The sequence below is a fragment of the Silurus aristotelis genome (assembly GCF_946808225.1).
Source record: "Silurus aristotelis genome assembly, chromosome: 9".
Taxonomy (NCBI): domain Eukaryota; kingdom Metazoa; phylum Chordata; class Actinopteri; order Siluriformes; family Siluridae; genus Silurus; species Silurus aristotelis.
Genome location: NC_139582.1, coordinates 14922830 through 14935386, shown reverse-complemented (window position 1 = coordinate 14935386; position 12557 = coordinate 14922830). Strand labels below are relative to the sequence as shown.

The following is a 12557-nucleotide window of genomic DNA, read 5'->3' as shown; positions in this document are numbered from 1 at the left end:
CTGTGAAATGTCTTGGAGTTGTTGTAGGTGGCATGACAATAAGCGTCTGTAATGGGACCGATACACTAGGATGTGCTGAGGTTACAGATGTAGTTAAGTCTAATGCAAGTGACTTTGTTAATGTAAAGGTTTCAGCAGAAAATGGTTCAGTGTGAGTACTGGTTTGTAAAATCTCAGGAGGTGTTGAACTTTTAACTGTGAAAGTTTTTGAAAGTTCAATGCTGGTTGTACCAGGGGGTACTTTGAGAGTTTGTAATGTGGTCTTCTTGGTACCTTCTGTAGTAAATGCTAGTATAGAGGGGGGAGAACTTATCCTAGTGATTAATTTGGCTAAGGTAGTTGATAAATCCATGCTAGAGGCTACAGAGGTACTTGTACTAATAGATAATGATGGTGTTGCTGTTGTTCTTAAAGTTGCATTCATTGTGATATTTGGTGTTAACACTTTGGTAAATGGCACAGAAATGGTTTTAGTAGTAGAACCCAGCAACTTAGAAGGAAACAAAGATGTCTTCATTGATTCATCTGACATTGGTGTAGTAGAGGTAGTGCTAGGCATTGACAACATGGTTGAACTGTGTGTAGTAACATTTGTAGAAGCTGTACTGCTTGGTTCTGGAAGAGAAGACTTAGTATAACTAATGGTATTATTGTGTGCCTCTGTTGATGCAATGATAGAGACAGTTGCCTCTGTTGATGCAATAGTAGAGACAGTTGCCTCTGTTGATGCAATGGCAGAGACAGTTGTCTCTGCTGATGCAATGGTAGAGACAGTTGCGTCTGTTGATGCAATGGTCAAGACAGTTGCCTCTGTTATTGCAATGGTCGAGGCAGTTGCGTCTGTTGATGCAATAGTCGAGACAGTTGCGTCTGTTGATGCAATTGTTGGGACAGTTTCCTCTGTTGATGCAATTGTCGGGACACTTGCGTCTGTTGATGCAATGGTTGAGACAGTTGCCTCTGTTGATGCAATGGTTGAGACAGTTGCGTTTGTTGATGCAATGGTCGAGACAGTTGCGTTTGTTGATGCAATGGTCGAGACAGTTGCATCTGTTGATGCAATGGTCAAAACAGTTGTTGTAGCCAAAGTGGATTCAGTGACAGCAGTAGTTGTTAAACTGAAGTCTGGCAGTTTAACCGGAGGTTCAATACCTGAATACAAACATAACACATTAAATAATTGAATAAAACTTTACTTATCAATGAATTGAAACATACAGCCAGCTTCATAACTACTGGCAAGTAAAGCAACCTTTTCAAATACATTTGTTAAATGCTAAACACCAATTTTATGGGCAAATTAATACTGGTATTACTAACGTTTTTTAGTAAGGGGGTTAGCAATAAAATAGCAGTAAATAACATTATATCTTACAGTCCTCCAAATAGACACATCTTTGAGTCATCTCATCCAAAACCATATGAGGTGGACACTGGGGCAGACATCCCTCAACTCTGCAAAGTAAATAAAACAACGGGTGACACCAGACTTACATACTTTACAACATATAAAGTGAAATATATGTTTTAAAGTTAACACTTTAAAACATTTAAAGGTACAAGGTGATTGTGTGTTCTCACTTTAGGTTGGTGACGCAATTCATAGCTGCTGGATTGCTACATGTCCTAAAACACGGTTTTATGCAAGATTCATAACGCCATTGGCACCGAGGACTTATTGGGTAGCCTGAAGTGCTGCCTGTCAGAAACAATATTCAGCATAAGAATGAACTAGTGTGCATTAATGAAAAACTGTTTATGTGATACTAACTCACCAGCCAGTTTAAAGAGAGTGGCTCTGCGATATTGTGCTGAGTGACTGTATTTCAGAATTTGCAATTTATACAGCATGTAGTGTAGAAAGTATCCAGGCCACTTAAGCGACTCTAGTGAATCGAAACCAGTGATCCAAGTGTCCCTATGCAGTATAAATGTTGCTGCATCCGAAAATTGCCTACTGTCTTCCCACTTGTGCAGTCGTAAGTGGCCACTGGGCTCTGCAAAGAGGAAATAATTTGGCCTGTCTGCTGCTTCAAATGATACTAATGATGAATCTAGAACAAAAAAGTACAAAAACATTAAATCAGTTTAAATATTGCTGAAAAGTTTGTATTCAAAAGGTGGGATACTGTGTTATACAGATTCAAAAAACTTTATTTATATTGTTTATTCATTAAAAATGAATAACATCTAATTTCACCCAGCCGTATGTGATGTTACATCTGCTACACTTTGAGTTAATGACAGTTAAATAAAGAAGAAAACATAAAAAATGTAATAAAAATGACATAAATACACTATATGGACAAAAGTATTATGTCACCTGACCTTTCGTGCTATATGTGGTTCTTCTCCGAAATGTTACCACAAAGCTGGAGGCACTCAATTGTACAGGACGTCTTTAGATGCGGTATAATAAAATTTTGTGTTCACTTAAACTTGGAAACCCAAACCTGTTCCAGCATGGCAATGCCCCTGTGCACAAAATGAGCTCCATGAAGATCTGGATTACATTGATTGGAGAGGAAGATCTTCAGTTGCCTGCTAAAGAGCTCTGATCTCATGAACACCTTTGTGATGAATTGGAACACTGACTGCACCCCAGGCCTCCTCATCTACATCAGTACCTGAATTTTGTAACACCCCTGTGGCTGATGAACACAAATGTCCACAAGCAAACTCCAAATTCTAAAGAAACATCTTTTCAGAAGAGTGGAGGGAATTATAAGATCATATTGGGACTAAATGTGGAATGTGATGCTCAAAAAACACTTACCATACTAATGATCAGGTGTCCACAAACTTTTTTCAATATAGTGTATAGTATATAGTTTGGACAACATTAAAGGAAAAAAAATCCAAACCAAAACAAAAACCAGTAGCAGTGATAAAAGAGCTTTAATTTATTTCTCACATGTGTCACCAGACTGTATGTACAATATGTATATATGTATGTATGAACATGTGCGTGTTACCATGTGGTCGAGATTTACTGATTCCTGGAGTCATCATGAATTGTGTCACAACACCATCAGTGCTGGATACTAGCCTCTTCAGAAAGACCAATCCACTTGTCCTATTGGCTGCCAATAGCAAATTTTTCTCTCTATAGGTCAGCAACTTAAATGGGCCTTTACCTAGAACTGTATAAAGATAATAAGTGTGCAGGTACAAAACACACTCACACAGACTGTCAAGCACCCACACATGCAACCAACTACCTACTAACCCAGCTGCCTTTCCACACATTCATGAGAAATTGTGTAATTTTGTGAAACATTATATGCATACCTTTATTGTAGTATTCACAGTCATATGCTGTAAAAGAAAAGACAGCAAAATAATTACCCTTACTTATACTAATCAGTTCCAACAGCCTTTAATTGTTAAATATACATTGAGCACAGTAAAATTCTTCTTCTTCCATATTCCAGCTTGTCAAAACCCTGACCTCATTAGTAACCCAAAAACTGTTAAGCCGCCACCACCACCCCCTTTTCATAGTAAATAACTTAAGAGAACATGATAAAGATTATCCCTTCTTCACTTCAAACAGTACTACACTGTGCTTATCCATGTAATTTTTGCAGATGGTCACTTACGGCATAGGGAGGGCGAGCGCCAGTCAATAGGAATTCCCTGCTGGCAGCAACTGTGAGCGTATGTCGCCAGACTTGTACAGAAACATTCACAGTCACCACCATGACTGCAGCTGCATGTATCTGCCAGGCAGTTCATATAAAACCATGTCACATCCACCTACAAAGTGTCACACACAGTTACACAAACATTCAATTGCCAGGAAATTCAGTTCCAGCAGTTAATGAGATTTCTGTCTAATTCATGTGTATGTTTGCGTACACACTTTAATAAATAACATGTGAATATGATTTATGTTCAATTCTTTTTTATAATGTTTTATTGAACCACTGTATGCTCTAAAACTTTCATATCTGATATATTTCAGTAAAACATATTTAGGAATCATGAACATTAAGACACCATCATCAAACAAACACCATCATCAACAAACAAAATACCTACCAAGGCACTATACACTCATGCACAAGTACAATCAAACTTATGCATGGACAAAAGTAACAGTTACCCTAGTTCTGTTATTATACTGCTCTCCAATTCTTAATACTGTTGATTATACAACTCACCACCAGATGGCACGCTTGGAATAGTTCGCTCAGGAGAATCCCACACTGCCTTTTGGCAAAAGGTTCACGGATTGGATTCAAAGTGCATGGATGTCTTATATCAGGACTTTTAATACACTACATACACAAATATGCAAACAGACAAAAACACAGAAAATATTAAATATTTATTACTATGAATTTAAAATAACAATACAAAATAATAAATAATCAATGTAACTCAATTTATATTTACATTTATTCTATGTTAAAATCTTACCAAAATCATACATTGTTATTATCTAAAATACTGAAAAGTATATGAAAACAGATCTATATTGTTAGTCTCAGCAATCACCTTTATAAATTGGATATGTATGGTGATATTTATCTAGATATGCCATTCCTTGTCGAAATCATAATGTTATACAACGATCAGGCATAACTTTATAGCCACCTGCCTAATATTGTGTTGGTCCCCCTTTTGCTACTAATACAGTCCTATTGAGCAATAACATTTTTAACTTCTTTATCAATTTGAGCTACAGCAGATCGTCTGTTGGATCGGACCACACGTGGCATCCTTCGCGCCACATGTGCGTCAATGAGCCTCGGCCGGTCATGACCCTGTCGCGGGTTCACCACTGTTCATTCCTTGGACCACGTTGAAAAGACGTGGTCACACTGACCACTGCAGACTGGGAACATCACACAAGAGCTGCAGTTTTGGAGATGCTCTGGCCCAGTCGTCTAGACATCACAATTTGGACCTTGTTCAACTCAAATCTTTATGCTTGCCCATTTTGAAAGACCAGGAAAAAAATAAATATAAAACAAAGGCTTGAACAGGCAGCAAACACTAACCAAGTTACTCTGCAATTGTTTAAAAATGCTGTCAAGTGAGAATGCTTTAAAAAAAAAAAAAGTGTTAATTTTTTCTCCATCAGCAAGGATTCTCCCAGGCAAAGATTTCAAAGCAGACTAGGTTTTCAAAATGTCTGGTTCAAGCTATTTTAAAGAACCAAAAAGATGGGCAATTTTGAGGACTGTAAATGCAGTGATCGGCCAAGGAAACTTGATAATGCTTATGATAGACAAATCACACTTACTTCCCTTAACTATTCTAAGATGTTAAGCAGTGCCATCAGCTAGGAACTGGAAGACACCAGTGGTATCCAAGAACATCTATATACTGTCTGGAGAAATATGGCCAGAAGTGGTCTTCATGGAAGACCTGCAACCAAAAAGCCATACCTCCAACATGGAAACAAGTCAAAGAGACTCAACTATTGCGTGAAAACATAGGAAATAGGGTGCAGAAAAATGGCAGCAGGTGTCTTAGACTCTTAAATCAAAATCTGAAATATTTAGCAAGGGCTAGTTGTTTGCTGAAGGGCTAGAGAGTGGGACAAAAATTTGTGTCTGCAGGCAACAGTAAAGCATGGTGGAGGTTTCCTGCTAGTTTGGGGCTGCATTTCTGCAAATGGAGTTAGAAATTTGGTCAGGATTAATCTTGTCCTCAATGCTGAGAAATATACGCAAATACTTATCCATCAAGCAATACCATCAGAGAAACTGATTGGCCCCAAATTTATTCTGCAGCGAGACAATGGCCCCAAACATACAGCCAATGTGATTGAGAACTATCTTCAGCGTAGAGAACAACAAGAAGTCCTGGAAGTAATACTTTTGGCTCACACAGTCCTGATTTCAACATCATTGTATTTGTCTAAAATTACATAAAGAGAGAAAGCTTACATTCACGTAAGAAATCTGGTTAGTTCTATAAGATGTTTGGAATTTACCCTAAACAATGATGCTAAATAATGGATGCTGTTTTTTAGGCAAAAGTGGTCATAACTTATTTATTTGGATTTTTCTTCTGTTCATTTACTTCCTATTTTTCTAACTGATAAACTATTATCCCTTTTATTTCTAAAAGCATTATTAATTTTATAGCATTTTTCAAACCTGCCTACTCTGTAATGTACACAAAAAATCAGGGTACAGAAATGCATCTAAAAAAGCACAAATGCTTTCCAGTTGTACCCTAGCAGAGTACAGCAATATACCTCTGAACATTGGTACATTTTTCTATCTTCTTTTTTGTAAATCTAAAAGATTTATGCATCCCTAGTGATAGAAATGTACCTATGTGTCCTGGTATGGTTATATTAATTATAATAATTGCTGTATAAAAAACAAAACAAAACAAAACAAACACATAAACCCCCTACATTATGACATTAGAATGCTGATTTTTTATTATTAAAATAGTAAAATCCCCTATAAAACTATGCAATTTTGTTGTTTTCTAAATATAAACAGTATACAGTATACTCTGAATTAACAGCGTTTAGAGTTGACACAGATTGGGTCTGAAATCACACACTATTATTTTACTTAGTTTACTAGTATGAGTGAATTCAGACACTAACAAATACTGCTGTTTACAAGCAGAATCAATGAAGGAAACTGTCATACAGCCACTGCCTTAGAAAAGTTTAACTGAATTAAAATAAGGGATGTGTCAGGAATCCACCTGCCATCCCCCCTTCGGCGGCTGTCATGCCTCCGCTTTTTCAAACGCTCCCGGCCTAATCACACACACCTGGGACTCATCTACTACTCATTCCCGGTTCCCATATAAACCCCTCACTTTCACTCTCTCACCGTCCATTATTGTTTGTGCATGGTTGTATATATACTGTATACATGCTTCCTCCCAAAGCGCACCCCGGATTACCCCTTTTCCTCCCGTGCATTTGCTCTTGGACTATGTGGACCTCGCCCCTCCAGGGCGTACCACGGATATATCTCTCCCACTCTCTGGGTTTCGCCTCCGTTCTTTGCTGCATGACAGGATGATTAAACAACTCCAAAAACAGCATTACCCGCTTCAATGATCGCAGTTTGATCGAAAGGACGGACAGAAAAATACTAATTTTATGTTGCATGTTTCTTAATTTAAAAGACGTATCTGTGTAGTTACTGATGCAGTGAGAGTCTCTTCTTTCATATATTACACTATATATGTTATCGGCTATTTTGTAGTGCTGTCTGAATTTCTGCAACTTCATTCGCTCAATTGTTTGTACCCATAATGCTCTCTGATTTCAAGTCTACATCCAATGTACACTCGCTAACTAACTATGACTAATGCAATGCAGCTCAAAAGAATATCAAATCTTCAGGAAAATAAGTTTTACCAAAAAACGAAATTAAACCGAATCAAACCCCAGAAACTACTACGCAGGGTTCTGACTCGTTGCACATCAGGTGCGACGCAAAATATTATAACACAAGAATGGTGTAGAAAAAATCAGAATGTAAAACGGGGAAAGGAAAAACATTAAAAAGAGGAGACAGGGAAGTCAGTGAAGTTTAAAAAAAAACCTGCTATCAGTCACTCACCGTGATGTTTATCCACTGAAAGTTGAAAAAGTATTTTCAAGATTTTTTTTTTCCCATGCAATCGAGCAATAGTAATGGAACAGCATTAAACTTCAGAAAAGATGAAAAATCACCAAATGGCAACTAAACTAGAGAAGTTTTAAATTTTTAAAAGCCTTGAAACAGCTTTCCGTTTAAAATAAATCAAAAATTACGCTGCAAGTTTATGAATTTGTTGTAGTAATAATAATTCGATTGTTGTATTATTAAATTGTTTGAATCACTTCGTTTTAATGCATTCGATAAACTTGTTAATAAAACCAGCCTGAATAATTCACAAATAAAACTGATTTGGTTCTCAAGTTTAAATAACTGATTCAATTATCCGGTCACTGTAAAAGCTAATGTCCGCATTTCGTTTTGTAGCTGCTGTTGTGTGAAACACATTCACTCCAATTATCTTATTATCACTCTAATTATAATTATAATTATCCAGACAGTGTTTCAGTTGCCTTTGTGTGAGAGAGACCAAACAATGATATCAATTGCTTTACTATATACATTATGCATAATTTCTTTTTTTTTAAGTTGTTTCAGTTTAACAATTTAATCGTTATTGTCTCTTAATGAAAAAAATAAGATAACTGGGGGATAGGACCTTGGGGCCCAGTGTGCAAATGAGCCACGGGACCCAGAAACCCTAGGGGCAACCCTGGACACCAGTGATGCAGACCCAGTTGAAAGCAAAATGCCAATAAATTCTTATGAAACAAACCCCAGGCCATATTTAAGTGACCAGCTTTAACTTCAAGTGCAAGAAAGGCAACAGCTTTATAATGCAGTGTGAGCCGTGTTTGCAAAAGGTGACTGACCTGTTGAGGTCAGCTAACAATATTTATATCTTTAGATTACATAATTGTACTATTGCATTGCATCACTGTGTGACATTGCTAAATTGGTTAGCACCAGGGTTGTGGCGACTGGGGGAAAATTGTCACTGCACAATTAGGCTAATACTATTACCAGTGTCAAGATTTAAGTAGCATATAAAATGAATGAAAGCTGTTATATTTTAGAGTAGATCTGCTGATGTTGCATTAGATTTGAGCATAATGGTATGGCCAATCTAGCTCTATCTTGAATCTACTCTCTTCTGGTAAGGTAGGATTCTAACTTTGTATATCTATTTAATTCAGTTGATTCTAGAGTGTTGGACTGTGCTTATTAGTTTGGTTAGGTGATTAATTAAGGGTAGTTTCAGTCTCACTTGAGGTGTGAATTGTGGGCAGGGCTTACTCACTTATATTAAAGGTGCTCCGCTACAGACAAAGTAGGTAGCCCCCTAAAGCCAGTTACGCTTAGTGTTTACTTAGAATTTCTTATTTGTACTTTTTTCTTTTTAAAACACATTGATGTCAAATTGGGAGATCAGTCATGTGCCTCAAACCCATCTCTGTAGTCATCTCTTACAGACACAGACATTCTCATCCACAGAACAGATGTCACATTGCCAGTAACCTTATATACCCTCCCCTGTTGTCTCAATCTCAAACAGTGGTGGCAGGTGGGCTGTGGAATTGCCAGTCTGCTGTAAGGAAAGCTGACTTTATCGCAGGCTTGGCTTCCCACTACACCTTTGACTTTCTGGCACTTACTGAAACCTGGATACCCCCACAGAACACTGCTACACCAGCTGCTCTGTCTTCTGCCTATGCTTTCTCTCACTCACCAAGAGAAACCAGTAGAGGTGGTAGTACAGGTCTACTTTTATCACGGAGATGGTGTTTCACACCTCTCCCTTTGTCTCATCTAACCAAGTCTTCTTTTGAATTCCATGCAGTTTCAGTTACCTCTCCAATCATTGTCATCTACTGCCCTCCTGGTCCCCTTGGAGACTTCCTAGAAGAGATGGACACACTCTTCAGTACTTCCCTCTCTGACAGCACCCCTCTGACAGTTCTTGGTGACTTCAACCTCCCAGCCGACAAACTTCAGTCTTCTTGCCTCTTGCCTTTTCTAAATACCTTCTCCTTGACATTTAACAGCTGCCCTCCAACACACAAGGGAGGAAATGTCCTGGACCTGGTTTTCACCCGCCTTACTCCAGCTACAGACATGACTGCCACTCCACTTCCAATCTCTGTTCATCACCTGGTTTCCTTTTCAATCACTCTTCCTATTCAACCGAAAAATAATTTACATGTCTCTCTTATCCATCCTAACCTTCACTCCATCTTTCCCTCCTCTGTAGCTTCCTGTACTCTTTCATCTCTTCCTGACCCTGACTTCTTTTCCTCTCTACCCTTGGACGTTGCTACTGACTCCTTCCTCTCATCTCTTTTCTCAACCATGGACCTCCTTTGCCCCTTGAATACAAAACCCAAAAAGACTTCTTGTCCCACACCGTGGCTGTCAGACGTTTTGCGCAACAATCGACGAGAGCTCAGATCTGCAGAAAGGAAGTGGAAAAAAAATCACAACTCGATGTAGACCTCGCATCTTACCGCACACTCCTGAACAAATTTTCTTTGGAGGTGACTTCTGCCAAGATCCTTGTAAGCTCCACATCATTTTCTCTTCACTACTGAACCCCCCTGCTGCACCTGCTCCTTCCTCCCTGACTGCTAATGACTTTGCCTCCTTCTATTATGAGAAGATTAAGAAAATCTGCCAGACCTTCACTTCCTCAGCAACAATGACTACACAACACAGCCGAAAACCCACTACGTCTCTGTCAAGCTTCTTAACCTTAACAGAAGATGAGATACTGCAAGTCATCCAATCTTGCAATCCCACCACCTGTCCTCTGGATCCAATCACTCTCCTGCCCTTCATCTCCACAATCATCTACCTATGTACCAACTACCTTCAAGCAAGCAAGGGTCATTTCCATTTTGAAGAAACCTGCTCTGGAAACATTAGACATCAACAACTACAGGCCGGTATCACTTCTCTCCTTTCTTTCTAAACCTCTGGAATGCACTGTTTTTAACCAACTGTCTGTCTATCTCTCATAGAACAACCTCCATGATCCGAACCAGTCTGGGTTCAAAGCGGCACATTCCACAGAGACGGCCCTTTTGGCTGTTTCTGAGAAACTGCATGCTGCTCGGTCAGCCAAGCTGTCATCTGTACTTATCTTTCTGGACCTTTCAGCAGCATTTGACACAGTCAACCACAAGACACTTTTTTTGACAACCCTCAAGAGCCTCGGTATCCACGGAACAGAATGGGAATGGTTTGCTTCCTACCTGGAAGGTCGTTCATACCAGGTAACATGGAGGGGATCCTCATCTGTCCCGTGCAGACTCACCACTGGTGTTCCACAAGGCTCGTTATACCCACCTCTATACCCACTCCATTGGTGAAGTCATATCCTCACATGGGTTTTCTTATCACTGCTATGCAGATGACACTCAACTAATCTTTTCTTTCCCTCCATCAGATACCACAGCTTCCGCTCAGATTTCGGCATGCTTGACAGACATATCTTCATGGATGAGTGCTCACCAACTAAAACTCAACCCCAGCAAAACATAACTGCTGGTCATCCCAGTCGATTAATCTCCAGGTCAAGATCTCTAAATAACACTTCATGACTCTCTGCTCTCCCCTTCGGCCACTGCTCGTAACCTTGGGGTAACTATGGACAATGAATTGTCCTGCTTCCCACATGTTGCTAATGTGTCTCGTTCTTGTAGATTTCTTCTCTACAACATCCGAAGGATTCGACCATTTCTGTCCACACAGGCTGCCCAGGTGCTTGTTCAGTCTCTTGTGATTTCAAGACTCGACTACTGCAACTCTCTGCTGGCACGTCTTCCCCTAAACGCTATCCGTCCACTGCAAATGAACCAAAACGCAGCTGCATGGCTTGTTCAATCAGCCCAAGTTCTCCCACACCACCCCACTGCTGCGCTCCTTTCACTGGCTTCCAGTAGCTGCACGTATCAGATTCAAAACACTGATGCTTTCCCTACAAGGCCAAAGATGGACCAGCACCACCTTACCTCAGTGACCTAATCACATCTCACACTGCACCACGCTGTCTGTGATCCTCCAGCACTGCTCGACTGGTACCACCTTCTCTCAGAATGAGAGGTACAGTGAGGAAAATAAGTACTTGAACACCCTGCTATTTTGCAAGTTCTCCCACTTAGAAATCATGGAGGGGTCTGAAATTGTCATCGTAGGTGCATGTCCACTGTGAGAGACAATCTAAAAAAAAAAAATCCAGAAATCACAATATATGATTTTTAAACTTTTTATTTGTATGATACAGCTGCAAATAAGTATTTGAACACCTGTCTATCAGCTAGAATTCTGACCCTCAAAACCCTGTTAGTCTGCCTTTAAAATGTCCACCTCCACTACATTTATTATCCTAAATTAGATGCACCTGTTTGAGGTCGTCAGCTGCATAAAGACACCTGTCCACCCCATACAATCAGTAAGAATCCAACTACTAACATGGCCAAGACCAAAGAGCTGTCCAAAGACACTAGAGACAAAATTGGACACCTCCACAAGGCTGGAAAGGGCTATGGGGAAATTGCCAAGCAGCTTGGTGAACAAAGGTCCACTGTTGGAGCAATCATTAGAAAATGGAAGAAGCTAAACATGACTGTCAATCTCCCTCGGACTGGGGCTCCATGCAAGATCTCACCGCGTGGGGTCTCAAGAAATCAGCCCAGAACTACACGGGAGGAGCTGGTCAATGACCTGAAAAGAGCTGGGACCACTGTTTCCAAGGTTACTTTTGGTAATACACTAAGACGTCATGGTTTGAAATCATGCATGGCACGGAAGGTTCCCCTGCTTAAACCAGCACATGTCCAGGCACGTCTTAAGTTTGCCAATGACCATTTGGATGATCCAGAGGAGTCATGGGAGAAAGTCATGTGGTCAGATGAGACCAAAATAGAACTTTTGAATCATAATTCCACTAAACGTGTTTGGAGGAAGAAGAATGATGAGTACCATCCCAAGAACACCATCCCTACTGTGAAGCATGGGGGT

General features: G+C 39.7%; 1 protein-coding gene across 1 annotated transcript in view; it reads right to left on the bottom strand.

Moving 5' to 3' along the window:
- Nucleotides 1–12557, bottom strand: part of otog (otogelin) — a gene marked incomplete at its 5' end in the record, with an annotated part of 87626 nt that overhangs the window by 30999 nt on the left and 44070 nt on the right. The window contains 8 exons of the mRNA XM_083551221.1: nt 531–1152; nt 1376–1455; nt 1582–1699; nt 1776–2054; nt 2976–3143; nt 3292–3318; nt 3603–3759; nt 4167–4283. Coding sequence (XP_083407347.1) covers nt 531–1152; nt 1376–1455; nt 1582–1699; nt 1776–2054; nt 2976–3143; nt 3292–3318; nt 3603–3759; nt 4167–4283 — 1568 coding nt within the window. The remainder of the gene's footprint in view (nt 1–530; nt 1153–1375; nt 1456–1581; nt 1700–1775; nt 2055–2975; nt 3144–3291; nt 3319–3602; nt 3760–4166; nt 4284–12557) is intronic.